The sequence below is a fragment of the Suricata suricatta genome, chromosome 13 (assembly GCF_006229205.1).
Source record: "Suricata suricatta isolate VVHF042 chromosome 13, meerkat_22Aug2017_6uvM2_HiC, whole genome shotgun sequence".
NCBI lineage: Eukaryota > Metazoa > Chordata > Mammalia > Carnivora > Herpestidae > Suricata > Suricata suricatta.
In genome coordinates, this window is record NC_043712.1 from 51,984,169 (window position 1) to 52,001,701 (window position 17,533).

The 17,533-nt window shown below is 38.0% G+C and overlaps 1 protein-coding gene across 1 annotated transcript in view; it reads right to left on the reverse strand.

Moving 5' to 3' along the window:
* Positions 1–17,533, reverse strand: part of SNAPC3 (small nuclear RNA activating complex polypeptide 3) — a 37,852-nt gene that overhangs the window by 15,767 nt on the left and 4,552 nt on the right. Inside the window, exons 3-4 of the mRNA XM_029919372.1 lie at positions 6,204–6,288; positions 2,622–2,726 (exon numbers count right to left, since the gene is read on the reverse strand). Coding sequence (XP_029775232.1) covers positions 2,622–2,726; positions 6,204–6,288 — 190 coding nt within the window. The remainder of the gene's footprint in view (positions 1–2,621; positions 2,727–6,203; positions 6,289–17,533) is intronic.

Consider the following 17,533-nt stretch of genomic DNA (forward strand, 5'->3'; position numbering starts at 1 on the left):
ACAGCCCAAAACCTCTGAGATTCAGTAAAGGTGATCATAAGAGGGAAGACAATAGCAATCCAGGCCTTCTGAAAGAAGGAAGAAAGATCTCAGATACACAACCTAACCTTACACCTAAGAAGCTGGAAAAAGAACAGCAAATAAAACCCCAAACCAGCAGATGATGGTAAATAATAAAGATCAGGGCTGAAATCAATGCTATAAAAAAAAATACAGCAGAACAGATCAATAAAACAGGAGCTTGTCCTTTGAAAGAATTAACAAAACTGATAAGCCCCTAGCCAGTTTGATCAAGAAGAAAAAGGAAAGGACCCAAATAAAACCAAGAATGAAAGAGAAGAGATCACAACTAACACTACAGAAATACAAACAATGAGAAAACATAAGAGCAATTATAGGCCAATAAATTGGGCAATTTGGAAGAAATGGACAAATTCCAAGAAACATATAAACTTCCTGAAACAGGAAGAAATAGAAAATTTGAACAAACCTGTAACCTGTAAAGAAATTGAATTAGTTATCAAAAATCTCCCAAAACACAAGAGTTCAGGCCAGATGGCTTTTCAGGGGAATTCCACCCAACTTTTAAGGAAGGTTTAACACCTATTCTTTTGAAGCTGTTCCAAACTATAGAAATGGAAGGATAACTTCCAAACTCATTCTATGAGGCCAGCATTCCCATGATTCCAAAACCAAAGACCCCACTAAAAAGGAGAACTATAGACCAATTTCCCTGATCAATATGGATGTAAAAATACTCAACAAGATACTAGCCAACCGGATCCAACAATATACTAAAAGAATTATTCACCACGACCAAGTGGGATTTATACCAAGGATGCAGGGCTGGTTGAATATCCACAAATCAATCAACGCGATACATCACATTAATAAAACAAAGGACAACAACCACATGATCTTCTCAATAGATGTGGAGAAAGCATTTGACAAAATACAGCATCCTTTCTTGAAAAAAACCCTTAAGAAATTAGGGATAGAAGTACCATACCTCAAGATCACAAAAACCATATATGAAAACCCACTACTAATATCATCCTCAAAGGGGGAAAAATTGAGGCTTTTGCCCTAAGGTCAGGAACATGATAGGGATGTCCACTCTTGTCACTGGCATTCAACATAGTATTGGAAGTCCTAGCCTCAGTAATCAGATAACACAAATAAATTAACGGCATTCAAACCAGCAAGAAGTCAAACTTTCATTCTTCACAGATGACATAATATTCTATATGAGAAACCCAAAAGATTACACCAAAAAATTGCTAGAACTGATCCATGAACTCAGCAAAGTCACAGGATATGAAACCAAAGCACAGAAATCTGTTGCATTTCTATACACCAATAATGAAACAGCAGAAAGAGAATCAAGGAATCAATCCCATTTACAATTGCACCAAAAACCATAAAATACCTAGAAATAAACCTAACCAAAAAGGTGAAAAATCTATATACTGAAAAACTATAGAAAGCTTATGAAAGAAATTAAAGACACAAAAAAATGGAAAAATATTCCATGCTCATGGATTAGAACAAATCTTGTCAAAATGTCGATAATGCCCAAAGTACTATCAATCCCTATCAAATCCCTATCAAATTAACATCAGCATTCTTCACAGAACTAAAACAAACAATCCTAAAATTTGTATGGAACCAGAAAAAACCCAAATAGCCAAAGCAATCCTGAAAAAGAAAACCACACCTAGAGGCATCACACTCCCGGACTTCAAGCTGTATTACAAAGCTGTAATCATCAAGACAGTGTGGGACTGGCACAAAAACAGACACATAGATCAATGGAAGAGAACCCTGAAATGGACCCACAAACATATAGCCAAGTCATCTTTGACAAAGCAGAGAAGAATATCCAAAGGAATACAGACAGTCTCTTCAGCAAATGGTGCTGGGAAAACTGGACAGCAACATGCAGAAGAATGAACCTGGACCACTCTCTTACACCATACACAAAAATAAACCCAAAATGGATGAAAGACCTAAATGAGACAGGAAGCCATCAAAATCCTAGAGGAGAAAGCAGGCAAATCCCTTTTTGACCTTGGCCATAGCAACTTCTTACTCGACATGTCTCCAGAGGCAAGGGAAACAAAAGCAGAAATGAACTATTGGGACCTCATCAAGATAAAAAGCTTTTGCACAGGCAAAAAAAGAATCAGCAAAGCTAAAAGGCAATGGATGGAATGGAAAAAAGATATTTGCAAATGAGATTTCAGATACAGGGTTAGTACCCAAAATCAATAGAGAACTTATCGAACTTGATGCCCCCAAAACCAAATAATCTAATGAAGAAATGGACAAAAAAGACATGAATAGATACTTTTCCAAGATGTGCAGATGGCTAACAGACTTATGGAGAAATGCTCAACATCACTCATCATCAGGGAAATACAAATCAAAACCAAAAGTGAGATAACACCTCACACCAGTCAGAATGGCTAAAATTCACAACTCAGGAAATGACAGACGTTGGTGAGGATGTGGAGAAAGAGGAACCCTTTTGCATAAGGATTGTGACTCTTCAAATAATTAAACCCTTTGAGAAAAGTGACACATATTATCTATGAAATACAAAATATTTTACTACTGACCTTATGAAATATCACGGGGTATAAGATATTCACAGATAGGATAAGCTCCCCTTCTTCAATCATGTCTGCTGGGTTTTCAGGCTTTTTTCCTATGGCATGTGACTCCTGATGGAGAAAAACAAATAAGAGACCTTAAAATCAGACACTGTGACACAGACAAGCGGCAGTACAGAACAACAGCTATCCGCGACGGCTGGAGTCAGACAGCCCTGAGTCTGACTCTTAGGTTTACTTTAAGAAAATTGTTAAAAATCTCTCTAGGCTTTAGCTTCATCTTCTGTAAAAACAAACAAAACAAAACAGAAAATACTACTCATTTTATAAAACTATCGCTGGGAATACATACATAAAGGATGTAAAAAGGTTTGGCACTAAGGGCTTAGCAACTGATGATAAAACAGGAGTTATCAACAAATGTTGGTATAACACTGGCATTTCAGTTGTTAACCCTTTAACATACCTCTTTGCATATTATTATGAAAGCTGTTTGACAGATTAGGTACAGAGGTTCAGGTTAACCCATGGTAAATCAGCAAGTTAAGACGCAAATACAGATCTATTTAGCTCTAAAACCAACATTATCTTGCTTTTTCCAACATTATCACATCTTTAATACCTTACATCCTCTATTATGTGTGTGTGGTAATTACAGGATAGAGGCCACCACGGTGGACTAGTTAAGAAGTCCATGTACAAAAATAAGAGGGAGTGACATTACACAAAATGGCCTGGAAGGCAGCTCTAGGGATCAGGCCCTCCATCAAAGCAAACAATAAGATGGAAAGAGACTGGTCAGTTACATCCACCAGGGGAGTGTCTGATGAAAAAACAAACTGCTGATCTTTCATAAGTAAGCATGGGGTGCAGACCAACTACACCCCCACTTCTTAGCCCCACTGCAGGTGTGGAAATAGTGGCCTGTGTTCCTGGAACAGATGGCACATGTCATGACAAGCAGTGGGGACCCCATCGCCACAGAAGTAGGTGTTGTTTTGCTTGGTCTGGTGATGGCCGGGTGCCCACACTGGCCTTGGTGTTGGGCTTCCTGCCAGCAGTGGCTTCCCACAGCAGCAGCTACTAAAACATTTAGAGCAGGGTCTTTTGTTCCCCATTTGTGGAGGCAGACATTTAAGGAAATCTTCAACAGGCCACTGGTTGCCCACAGATGTAATGACACAGAAATATCCATAACCATACACAACAAGGAATACACACATTGGAAAGTTTGGAAATGTCAGATAGCTCCAACCCTCAAGTTAAAAATTATACTCAGAATGTCCAGGTACCTACTAAAACTTATAAAGCACACACACAAAAAAAACAAGAAAATATGTCACATTCAAAAGAAAAAAAGAATCTGACAAAAACCATCCTTGAGGAAGCCCAGATAATGAAATTACTGGTCAAAAATGTTAAATCAATGGTCTTTTAAATGCACTCAAGGAGCCAAAGGAAACCACAGACAACTAAAGGAAATCAGGTTCCTCAGTAAGATTAACAGGTGTTTTCTCACAGAAATCATGGAGTAAGGGAGTAGGACAACATATTTTAATACGAGAGAAAGAGAGAGAGAGAACACATTAAGCAAGAATTCTATACCTGGCAAAACTATCCTTCAGTAATGAAAGAAAAATTAAGGCATTTTCAGATTAAAAAAAAAATGAGGGAGTTCATTAACAGTAGACTTACTATATAGTAATGCTAGAGAGAAAAAGAGAGAGAGAGAAGCAAGTCTCACATCAGGTGGGACTCATGTTCACCTGATGTGGGGCTCAAACTCACAAACTGTACGATCATGACCTGAGCTGATGACTGAGCCACCCAGGTGCCCAAACTTAATCAAATTTTCAAACTTTCGTGTATCAGAGGGCACTATCTAGAGAGTAAAAACACAACCTACAGAATGGGAGAAAATATTTTAAAATCACACATATGGTTAAGTATCTAGAATTTGCAAAGTAGTCTTACAACTCAACAACAAAGAGACAACTCAATTAAAAAACTAGTAAAGGACTTGAATAGACATTCTCCAGTGAAGATATATAGCTGGCCAACAAGCACATGCAAAGATGCTGAACATCACTTACCAGCTGGGAAATGCATATCCATAATGAGATATCACTTTATGCCCACTCAGATGGCTAATCTCAAAACAACAACAACAACAACAACAAAAATAAAACCACACAGAAAATAACTGAAGCTGAAGAGGATGTGGGGAAACTAGAATCTTCATGCATTGCTGGTGGGAATGTAAAATGATGCAACTGCTGTGGAAAACAGTTTGGTGGTTCCTCAAAATGTTAAAGCTAGAATTACCTTATGATATTCCACTCCCAGGTACATACTGAAAAGAAATGAAAATGGACTCACGGGTACCTGTATATTCATTTTCATAGCAGCATATTACAATAGCCAAGATGTGGAAATATGCCAAATGTCCATCAAAACATAAATAGATAGGGGCACCTGCAGGGTATGGTTGGTTTATCATCTGACTCTTGATTTCAGCTCAGGTCACAGGCTCAAGGCTCATGATATCGAGCCCTGCTTTGGTCTCCATTATGATGGTGAGAAGCCTGCTTGGGATTCATATTCTCTCTCTCTCTCTCCCCCTTCCCTGCTCACACACGCTTGTGCTCTCTCTTTCAAAAATAAATAAACTTAAAAAAGGATGAACAGATAAACAAAATGTGGTATATCCATTCAATGGAATATTATTCAGTCAATAAAAGGAATGAAGACCTCATACCTATAACACAGATAAATCATTAAAACAATATACTAAGTAAAATATGCTGAACATAAAAGGACAAATATTGCATGATTCCACTCATATGAGGGATCGATCTAGAATGGGCAGATTCACAGACACAGAAAGCAGAATAAAGGTTCAGGGCTAGTCAAAAGGAAAATGGGGAGTTACTTGCTCAGTATAGAATTTCTGTTTGAGGTGATGAAAAAGTTTTGGAAACAGAAAGGGATACCTAACACAGTGAATGTATTTAATGCCACTTAAATTGAACATTTAAAAATGGTTAATATAGTAAGGCTTATGTTATTCAAAATTTACAATGAAAATACATGTGGGAGAGAATATAGACACCCTTATGTACTATAACATGCCCAACATAGCATCTGACACACAGTAGGTCCTCAAGAATATGTACTGATGAACCCATCAATTCTACTAACACTTAATTCCTCAGTACTCAGCATCTTAAATTTTTCTGAGGGTTTAAAGAAGAGATGGTAGATTAAGAAAGAATGTGGTGAAATAGAAATCAGGAGCAGAACAAAAGTATCAGGAATAGGGTGATGAAAAGGCATGAAGTTAGCCTAATACACAGAGCAAGACTGAGCTAAAAGCAAAACTAAAGGCAGAGATCTGAAAGAGTCAAGTGTGCCATCACTTGAATTCTGGGGGTCTTTTTCTCCTACCAGTTCCCAGTTCCAATGAGGGTTCTCCAGTTTGTTTTCAACTAAGCATACCCAATATAAAGTCACCACTGAGATACCACTAATGCCCAATGACAGAGTTCATTGTTTCAAAGGAAAAGGTGAAAAGGAGGAGACTCTTACCATCTCATAAGCAAAGGTTTCTTGTCTGCAAACCCGATCTATTGTTATGGTTTCTTCCCGCTGTTCCAGAAGCTTCTTTCTAATCCTGCCAGAGACACAAGAAAAATCAAACTTCAATATTCTTTACTGAGTCTTCCAAGGTATCTTTATTTCTTTTATATAGTTTATTGTCAAGTTGGTTTCCATATAACACCCAGTGCGCTTCCCCACAAGTACCCTCCTCCATGACATTCAACCCCCTTCCTGTCTCCCCCTCCCCCTTTAGCCCTCGGTTCGTTTTCTGTATTCAAGAGTCTCTCATGATTTGTGTCCCTCACTCTCCCCAATTCTCTTTCCCCCTTCCTCTCCCTATGGTCCTCTGTTAGGTTTCTCATGTTAGACCTATGAGTGCAAACATATGGTATCTATCCTTCTCCGCCTGACTTATTTTGCTTAGCATGACACCCCCGAGGTCCATCACTTTGCTACCATTTGCCTTCTCATTGCCGAGTAATACTCCATTGTATATATAAACCATATCTTCTTGATCCATTCATCAATTGATGGACATTTAAGCCAACGTATCTTTAATACTTACCTTCTGAAGTAATGTCAGACTTAAAGAGAAGCTGGCAAATTAGTACAAAGAGAGAGTCCTCTATACCTTTCACCCAGGTTTCCCTTATGTTAATGATCATGAATAATGATCAGAGAATAATTACCAAAATCAGAAAATTAACCTTAATAAAGTATTATTAACGACAAGTCTTTTTTGAATTTCACAAATTTTTAATGTAATGCCTTTTTTCCTACCCCTGCAGGTGGCTGCAGGTCCTCACTTTTCCTTGCCTTTCATAATCGTGACACTTGTGAAGAGCTCCACTGTTACTTTGTAGATTATCCTTGAGTTTGCACTGACTGCTTGCTGTCTCCTCACAGTTAGTGTAAGGTTCCACATTTGGGGCAGGAATACCCCAAGAATGATGCCCTCGTGGTAGCACAAAGAGGTTCATGGTGTTGACATTAACGTCTTGTCCTGATGAGGTTGGCCTTGGTTAAGCTCCGGTTTGAATGATTCTTATGTTAGAAAGATACATTCTTTTCCTTTGGACTTGCTAAGTATTTAGGGGGAGATCCTCTGAAACCATGCAAATCTTGTTTCTCCTCAAACTTTAACCCAGGAATTTTAGCATTCAAAAGGAGATTTTGTGTGCACATTTATTACTATGGAATATGCCTAGTGGTGATTCTCTATTTCCCTCCTTCTACATTTATTCACTGGTATGAGAAAGACCGGGCTTTCTCAAGGGCTTAATCTCATGAACTGTGAGATCATGACCTGAGCTTCACTGACTGAGCCACCCAGGTGCCCCTATGGGGCTTTGCTTCTTCATATAACAGTATCTCCTAGAAACCACACTTTGCTTTTTTCATGTAACTGCATCCCTAGAAACCACACTATGGGTTCATCCTTCCTCAGCCTTCCTTTAGTATAGCTACACAGTACTCAACTGTATGGATGTCCTATGGTTTGTTCAAAGCTCTCCTATATATATACATACATACATATATATATACACACACATATATATATATGTAGAGCATTTCTAATATTTTGCAATCACAAACAATGCTGCAATAAATAACCCTGCACATAACATATTTTCATATTGTTAGAGGTGTACTCTAGTAGAGGTTGCTTAGAAGTGGGGCTGCTTGGGTCACAAGGTAAGGACCTATGTCTTTTGGGTTAGATATTCCCAAATTGCCCTAGAGAAGGCTTGTACCGTCTGCATTTCCATCAGCAATGTACAAAAATGCCCATTTCCCCATGGCCTCATCAAAAGAATACATATTTTTAAATGTGTGCCAGTCTGATAGGTGAGAAAAAGTGTCTGTCATTTTAATTTGCATTTCTCTAATTATGAATATAAATATTTTTCAGTGCACCTGAGTGGCTCTGTTGGTTAGGTGTCAGATTTTGGTTCAGGTCATGGTATCACAGTTAGTGGGCTCGAGCCCCGCATCCGGCTCTGTGCTGACAGCTCAGAGTCTGAAGCTGCTTCAGATTCTGTGTCTCCCGCTGTCTCTGTCTCCCAAAAATGAATAAATGTTAAAGCACTGCATTTACTAAATTATTTAATTTGTCCTGTTGCTAAATTCAGTTTATAGGTGAAAGCTGTAGTTTCAAATTAAAATCTTTAGTGCCGTTGCAGAGGTCAAGCGCTAAAAAAAAAAAAAAAGAAAAAGACCCCACAATCATGATCATGTTTAGTATTCCTATGCAAGAGAGGACATCTTTCATTGTTTTCAAGTCTTTTCCCAAATCTTGCCAGAATGTTTAAAATTTTCCTTACCAAAGTTTAAACATTTCTCGTAAAATTATTCCTAAATATTTAATCTTCCTTTTGACTATTACAAGTGGGGTTCCTCCTCATTATGCCCCTTAATTGTTTAGTTTGTAGATGTAAACGCTATTTTTTTAATAATTATCAATTTTGTATCCTGCTCTTACACTAAATTCTTGTTTCTTGCTTGTTTTAGCATTGATTTCTTTCAAAGTTTTGAGGTATACTACTATATCACTGGCAGTACAGCTAGTTTTTCTTCTTTATCTACTCCTATCCCTCTAATATTTCAAACTTCTTCATTATTATATTTGTTATGGTGATCTGTCATCAGTGATTACAACTAAAAGCTCAAGTTTTAGCACTTTTTACTAATAAACTATTCACTTGAAGTATGTATGTTTTTAGACATTAAACTACTATACTCTTTATAGACTATAGTGTAAATAGAACTTTCATGTGCACTGGGAAACCAAAAAATTCATTGGACTTGCTTTATTGCAATGTTTGCTTTATTGTGGTGGTCTGGTATTGCCCACAAGATCTCCACGACGTATGTGTATTTAGTGAAAGTTTTAAAATTTCCAGGTAGAAGGTCAGCTGGGTGGGCTTAGTCAGTTAAGCATCTGACTTTTGATTTCAGCTCAGGTCACAATCTCACAATTCATGAGTTCAAGCACTGCATCAGGCTTGGATCCTTTGTCTGTCTTTCAAAAATAAATAAACACTAAAAAAATTTGGTGCAGGAGCACATGGATGGCCTGGTCAGTTGAGCATCCAACTTCAGCTCAAAGGGTCATGATCTCATAGTTTCAGAGTTCGAACCTCACATCAGGCTTGCTGCTGGCAGCCTGTCACCGCAGAGCCTGCTTCAGATCCTCTAGCCTCCTCCCTCTGCTCCTCCCCAACCTGTGCTCTCCCATAAATAAATAAATAAATTTTTAAAAGATTTTCAGGTAGAATGGCCTGATTTTTGTTTTTGTTAGTAAACTCTCGTTTTATTGTTATCACAGTGTTGTTTATAGTATTTCTACTTTGTGGATGTTACTGATGTTTTCTTTGGGACCTAATATACAAACAACTTTTTTGTGTATGCCAGGTCGTCTTTTCATATCATAGGCTACAAATTTTAAGTATACAGAGCTCCGTAAGATACAGCCTATTGATTATGTTGTTTAGAGCTTTTCTCTTACTTTTTCTATTTTACCTTTGTTATTAAAGTGTCCTACTATTGGTGCATTTAGCTATTCATTTTGCATCTCCTATAGTTTTGTTCTATAAAGTTGATTGCTGTATTATTTTTTTCTTAATTTTTTTAAAAGTTTATTTATTTTCAGAGAGACAGAGACAGCGTGAATGGAAGAGGGGCAGAGAGGGAGAAAAAGTCAGACGCTTAACCAACTGAGCCACCCAGACGTCCCTGATTGCTGTATTATTTGATGTGTGTGTATATACATATATATGTGAATATATATTTTATAAGTATCCTATCTTAATTAGGGTTTGTGGCTTTTATCATTAAAAAGTGTCCTTTGTTGGGGTGCCTGGGTGACTGTCGGTTAAGCTGCTAACTTTGGCTCAGATCATGATATCATGGTTTGTGGGTTCAAGCCCCACGTTGGACTCTGTGCTGACAGCGCAGAGCTTAGAGCCTGCTTCAGATTCTGTCTCCCTCTCTCTCTCTTCAAAAATAAACATTTTAAAAAAAGAAAAAAATGTCCTTTGTCACATTTAATGTTTTAGGGCTTGAATTTTATTTGCCTTGTATTAAAATAGCTATATGTGTTCAATTTTTCTTTCCATTTATCTGGTATATTTTGTCCAATCCTTTATTTTTTCTCTGAATCACCTTTTATAGATGTCTGTTATCTCCACGAAGTTTCTGTTTTTGAGCCAAATCTAAACCCCTTTTCAACAGGCCCTAGAGAACTACATGTAAAATAATTACATGTATTTTACAATATTAGCTGTTTTATTCACTATGAGATGTGTATTTTCTGCTTGTCTGTTTTCTAGAAACTGAGCAGGGTTTGGTACTTGTATTTTTGTTCCAGTTGTTACCTTTGTCCTTACATATTTTTAACACCCTTCATTACCCACTGTCTTACTTAATATTTTACTAACTTTGTCAAGATTTTCATCAGTATTTTTTAAGATCCACTTACTGCCCACATATTATTCCCTCTTTTCTTAACCATTTTTTTTTTAGCTACAATAGTCTAATCTGTTACAATATACAACACTTGTACATTGGCCTTCCAGCCTCATCCATGCTCTACTGGTCCTCTGGTGAAAGTTTCCCATTCATCATTTGGACGGACGAGCTCATCCTTTAGCATATTCCTCAGAAATGGCTGGTCGGTGTGTAATTACCCAAGATTTTGTATATTAAAAACATCTTTTTCTGCAGCCTCAGTATTGAAGGACATTTCAACTGGATATAAAATCCTTGCTTTCACTGAGCTTTAAAAAAAATCCTGCTCAATTGCTGCCTCTTTTATTTGTTAGTTTTCAAAGTTAATGTCATTCTAAATATTTTGTATAAACATTATGCTTTCTTTTTGCCTAGAAGCCTTATGATTTTACCTTTAGTTCTGAAATCTAATTGTTTTATTACGATATGCCTCAGAATTGATAATTCTGGTTAATTTTCCCAGATACCCAGTGAGCCCTTTTAATTTGTAGATTCAGATTTTTTCTAACTCTGAAAACTCCTTTTTGGATTATATTAAGTATTAATTTTGTTCAATTGCTTTGTTTATCCTCTTGGAGGACTCATAATATGAACATATTTTTGTCTTCTTTGTCTGTTTTCCACTCCCGCTTTCTCTCACTCATTTCTTTCTTTACATCACTCCATTCTAACGATATTCATGTCTTTCCTCATTGCCTCTTAGTAAATTTTCATTTGCATCTATTCTGTTTTAGTTATCTTGTAATTCATTTAAGATAATTTTGTCTTTTTCTTCCATTTTCTGAGTTCCATCACTTTTTTTCATTCCTTTTTCTCATCATTTCTGTTCTTAGTTTTGAAATTTCAGGGACACCTGAGTGGCTCAGTTGGTTGAATGTCCAACTCCTGATTTCCCCTCAGGTGATGATCCTACAATTGTGGGACTGATCCCCGCCACCTGGCTCTGTGCTGAGCACAGAGTGTGCTTAAGATTTCCTCTCTCTGTCTTCCTCTGCTCCTTCCCTGCTTGTGCACACACACTCTCTCTAACGTAAAAATAAGACAAATAAAATAAAATAAGATATAATAAAATAAAACAAAATAAAATAAAATTTCCAATTCAAAGTGTTTTTATACCCTCAAATGCTTGTTTTCAAATATTCAATTTTGTTTGGAATGTAGACTCATAGTTTTCTTATTTCTGAGTTACTTTATGGGAGAAGGGAGAGATTTCCTCAGTTGATTTGCATAAACAGTTGTTTCCTGATTTTCTACAATAAATTCCCTATGGATTTTGTTTTCTTCTTATTCATTCTGTAATACTTGTGGAGGAAAAGGGTTTATAAGATTCCTAGTTTAATGGTATTCTTTTCTGTCTTTCTAACAAAGCCCAAGTAAATTAGAGTGTATTTTGTTTGTTTTTGTTTTGGTGATAGGGTTAAGAGTCCTTCAGTTCTGTGGTTCTCTTTTGCTAGCAGGACGCTAATGTTTCCCCTTTGATCCTCTATGGTGCACTGAGCAGTGCTTTGCTGCCCAGTGACAGGGACGGATGAAGGGACAGGGATGGACAGGCCAAATGAAACTGCTACTGTCCTAAAACTAATGGTGCTGAAGCTTTGAGATGACAGGTAAGTTGCAGCAGCATCCACGTAGGAGCAATGACCTCTCTTAGTCCTAGGAATTAAAATCTTAAAGCAGTTAAAAAAATTTCAGAAATGCTGAAGAGAAGTTATTTAGGTTAGTATAGATTAAAGGCAGTCGCACGTATCAAAGGAGAATCAATCTCTTCCAGGTGACTTTTGTTCTCCTTACAGGCAAAAAATGAACCTAGTAGGCTCCTTTATGAGAGCAATAAATAGGGCTAGAATCATATTTATTTTATGCCATAATAAAACGTATTTATTTTATTCCATGTATTTAGGTTTTGTTTTTATTTTTACGTTATTGGTGGAGAAAAGAAAGGACAGGTTAGAGAAAGCATAGAGATGCAGATTTTAGTTTATAGCACAAGTCTAATTTACTTGCAGCACTGTTAAGGTTAATATTAGTTACATTTTATTTATTATTTTTTAGAGTTTATTTATTTTTGAGAGAAAGACAGAGTGAGAGCAGGAGAGGGGCAGAGAGAGAGGGAGAGAGGGACTGCCAAGCAGTCTCTGCACTGTCAGCACAAAGCCTGACATGGGGCTTGAAGCCATAAGCTGTGAGACCATGACCTGGGCCCAAACCAAAAGTCGGGCACCCAACCAACTGGGCCACCCAGGGGCCCCAATATTAGTTATATTTTAACTACGATAGTTTCAGCCACCTGGGTGGCTCAGTTGTTAGCATCTGACTTCGGCTTAGGTCATGGGGTCACAGTTCATGAAATCGAGTCCCATATCAGGTCAGCTGGAGCCTTGCTTCTCTCTCACTCTCCCTCTCTCTCTCACTGTCTCTCTGCCCCTCCTGGGATTCTCTCTCTCTGCCCCTCACTCACTTGCATGAGCAAGTGCTTTCGCTCTCTCTCTCAAAAATAAATAAATAAAATATTTAATAAATAAATAAATATCTCATTCAAAGTACATCTAAATAATCCCAGTAGAATACTAAACTGATTCCTTTTTACATTGGATTATACATAAAATTCCTCCCACATCTCCTATGGAAGGGACCAGAAGACAACCAAGGAGATTCGGTTGATTTAGTAATAGAAAACAGCAAGGTGAGGCAACGTGTAAAATAATCTGAAAATTACTATTGAATATGGCTTAATAAAATCATGATAAGCCAGCTGGTATGTTATTAAATACAGCCTGAGGTGCCTGGGTGGCGCAGTCGGTTAAGTGTCTGACTTGGCTCAGGTCATGATCTTGCAGTTTGTGGGTTTGAGCTCAGAGCCTGGAGACTGCTCCGGGTTCTGTCTGTGTCCCTCTCTCTCCCCTCCTCCCCATTCATGTTCTAGCTCTTTCTGTCTCTCAGAAATAAATCAATGTTAAAAAAAAATGTGTTTTTAATATAGAAAATAAGTTTACTTTGTATCAGTCTTTTTTCATCCAATTGCCTAAAATTACTTTCTCAGGTTTATGAAAATTTCACTCATTCCACTCCCTCTACAAATATCTACTGACTCCCTATTATGTGCCAACGTTCTAGGAACTGGGGATCTGGCAATGTGTGCAACAGACACAAGTTATGGGAATTTTAAGTGAGTCTAACTACAGGAGGACAGAAAATTAAGCAAGTATATCATAATTTTGATGAGTATTTCAATAGGGAAGTAGGACGCCTGAGTAGCTTGGTAAATTGAGCGTCCAACTTCAGCTCAGGTCATGATCTCACAGTTTTTGAGTTTGAGCCCTGCATCAGGCTCTCTGCTGTCAGCGAAAATTATGTTTCAGATCCTCTGTCATCCTCTCTTTCTCTCTGACCCCCCGCCGCCCACCTCATGCTTTCTCTCAAAAATAAATAATTTTTAAAAATATGGACATATAGGGGGCTACGTGAGCATAAAAGGGGACCTAAATGAGAGTCCATAGTCCTTCAGTTAAGATGTGAAGGACGAATGGAAGTCAGCGAGACCAGAAGGATAAGGAGTGAATGTTCTAGGCAGAGGCATGGAGTGAGAGCACATTCCAGGAACTGAACTAAAGACTGCAGTGGGACTAAAGCATTACAGAGATAGAGCTGAAAAGATTAGTAAGAGAGATGCCCTGGTGAGCCACTGAAAAATTCAGGACTTTTGCCTAAGAGCCATTGAAAGGTTTTAAGAGAGACACAACCAGACGTGCATCTCAGAAACATCCAAGGCAGCAACCAACAGGAGAGCACCAATGGAAGCGAGACAACACAATAGGCTTAAGGGCCAATACACAGATGAAAGAATCTGCACTCTAGAAGACACGTCAAAAAAAACTTTAGAAATGTTACAAGAAGAGCGCCAGACATTCTAAGTGCATCTACTTCCCCAGGGGGAGAGAGAGGTTGTAGTAATGTGGAAAGGAATCTTAGGGCCGAAAAAATGGGAGTTTTAGATGGGAGGGGGCCAAGTGTGTCCTGAGCCATTTAAAAGAGACGGTGGTTGAAAATAAATCTGGAAAAGTGGATTTGGACTACAGGTGAAAGGCATCATATGTCTAAGGAGTCTGAAGAAGAGGTCAGCCATTCAAAATTTCTCAACAGATGAGCAGAGAAGAGGGACAGCCATTGTCCCATTGTCACAAAGAGGGACAGCCATTGAAAATTTCTCAACAGATGAGCGTGCTCGCCTGGTGGCGTGATGAATAAATCAAAAGGAGAAAAAACTGGGCGGAGGAGAGGAGGGAAGCTTTCAGAGTGCTCCAAGTATCACTAATGTAAACATCAGCTGTGGCGATTAGGAACACAGATTCAGCTGATATTATAAAAGAAACCAAGGTGGCGCTGAAATGCCTGACTAAATCTCCGAGGGGGACAACAGGAAGGGTAGGATCAAGGATTACAGAAAGATGACGTGGTGTGGGGAAGTGGGCTACAGATTGGAAATTATAAATGTCATTATCACACACACATTTTCTCTATAGCATTATCACAGCCCAGTGTTTCTCAAACTGTGACCGGCAGACCAGCACTGATCTGACAGCTATTATCCAATCAGTACAAACAATAAGAGTAAGAATTTTCTTTTGAGAGTGTTTAGAAATGTGTACATTGATAACAGAAAAATCTGATTGGAAGTAAAAATGGATTCAATAAGGTTTTGCAGGATACAAAATTAATACATTAATACAGATGCATTTCTATATGCTAATAATAAAGTAGCACAAAGAAAAAATTTTTGAATAATTCCATTTACAACTGCACCATAAAGAATAAAATAGCAAGGAACAGACTCACCCAAGGAGGTGAAAGACCTGTACTCCAAAACCTGTAAAACACTAATGAAAGAAACTGAAGATAACTCAAAGAAATGGAAAGATACTGCATGCTCATGAATTGGAAGAATATTGGTAAAATATCCATACTGCCCAAAATGACCAACAGATTCAATGCAACCTCCATCAAAATATCAACAGTGCTTTTCATTGAACTAGAACAAATAACATAAAAATTTGTATGGAACCAAAAAAAACCCAAAGTGCACAGCAACCTTGAGAAAGAATGAACCTGGAGGCATCACAATCCCAGATTTCAAGATATACTACAAAGCTATAGGAATCAGAGTATGGAACTGGTACAAAAACAGACACATAGATCAATGGAACAGAATAGAGAGCACAGAAATAAACCCACACCTATTCGGTCAATTAATCTGTGAAGGAGGCAAGAACAAATATGGGGAAAAACTGGTCCTTCAACAAATGGTGTTGGGAAACACTGGACGTGCAAAGGAATGAAACCAAATTACCATTCTATAACACACACACACACACAAGCTCAAAATGGATTAAAGACCTTAATGTGAGACACGAAACTCCTAGAAGCATAGACATTAATCTCTTGGACATCAGTCTTAGCAATATTTTTCTAGACATCTCTGCAGGCAAGGGAAACAAAAGCCAAAATAAACTATTGGGACTATACCAAAATAAAAAGCTTTCACATAGCAACAAAAACCATCAATAAACAAAAAGGTAAACTACTGAACGGGAGAAGATAGAAATGATATATCCAATAAAGTGTTAATATCCAAAATAAAGAATATACACAACAGCAAAAAAGCCAAATAACCCAATTAAAAATGGCAGGACACCTGAATAGACGTTCTTCCAAAGAAGATAAACAGATGGCCAACAATGTTCAACATCACTCATCATCAGAGGAACATAAATCAGAACAACCATGGGGGCACCTGGGTGGCTCAATGGGTTAACTAACTTTGGCTTAGGTCATGATCTCACCTTTCAGGTTCATGGATTTGAGTCCTGCATCGGGTTCTGTGCTGACACTCAAGAGCCTGGAGTCTCCTTCAGATTCTGTGTCTCCTCCTCTCTCTGACCTTCCCTGGCTCACACTCGTCTATCTCTCTCTCTCAAAAAGTAAACAAAAATTAGGGGCGCCTGGGTGGCTCAGTCAGTTAAAAGTCCAGCTTTGGCTCAGGTCATGATCTTACAGTTTGTGGGTTCGAGCCCCACTTAGGCCTCTCTGCTGACAGCTCAGAACCCAAAGCTTGCTTCAGATTCTGTGTCTCCTTCTCTCTCTGCCCCTCCCCTGCTCACATTCTCTTTCTTTCAAATAAATAATAAACATTAAAAATTTTTAATAAATAAATAAACATTTAAAAAACCCAAAACCACCATGAGATACCATCTCACACTAGTCAGAATGGCTAGAACCAAAAAGACAAGAAATAACAAGCATTGGCAAGGATACAGAGAAAAAGGAACCTCTGTGGGAATTAACTGGTGCAGCCACTGTGGAAAACAGTATGAAGGTTCCTGAAAAAAATAAAAAGGGAAATACATATGATCCAGGGGTGCCTGAGTGGCTCAGCTGGTTGAGTGTCCAACTCTTGATTTTGGCTCAGGTCATGATCTCATGGTTCATGAGACTGAGCCCCGCACCAGGTGCTCTGCTGACAGCACAGAGCCTGCTTGGGATTCTCTCTCTCAATAAATAAACATTAAAAAAAAAAATACTGTATGATCCAGTAATTCCACAATTGGGTATTCACCCAAAGGAAACAAAAACACTAACTGGAAAGATACATGTGTCCCTAGATTTACTACAGCATTATTTACGATAGCCAAGAATGGAGACAACCAAAGTGCCCACGAATAGATGAATGGATAAAGATGTGATACATATATACACAGTGGAATATTACTCAGCCATAAACAATAATGAGATCTTGCCAAATGCTATTGGTAGCT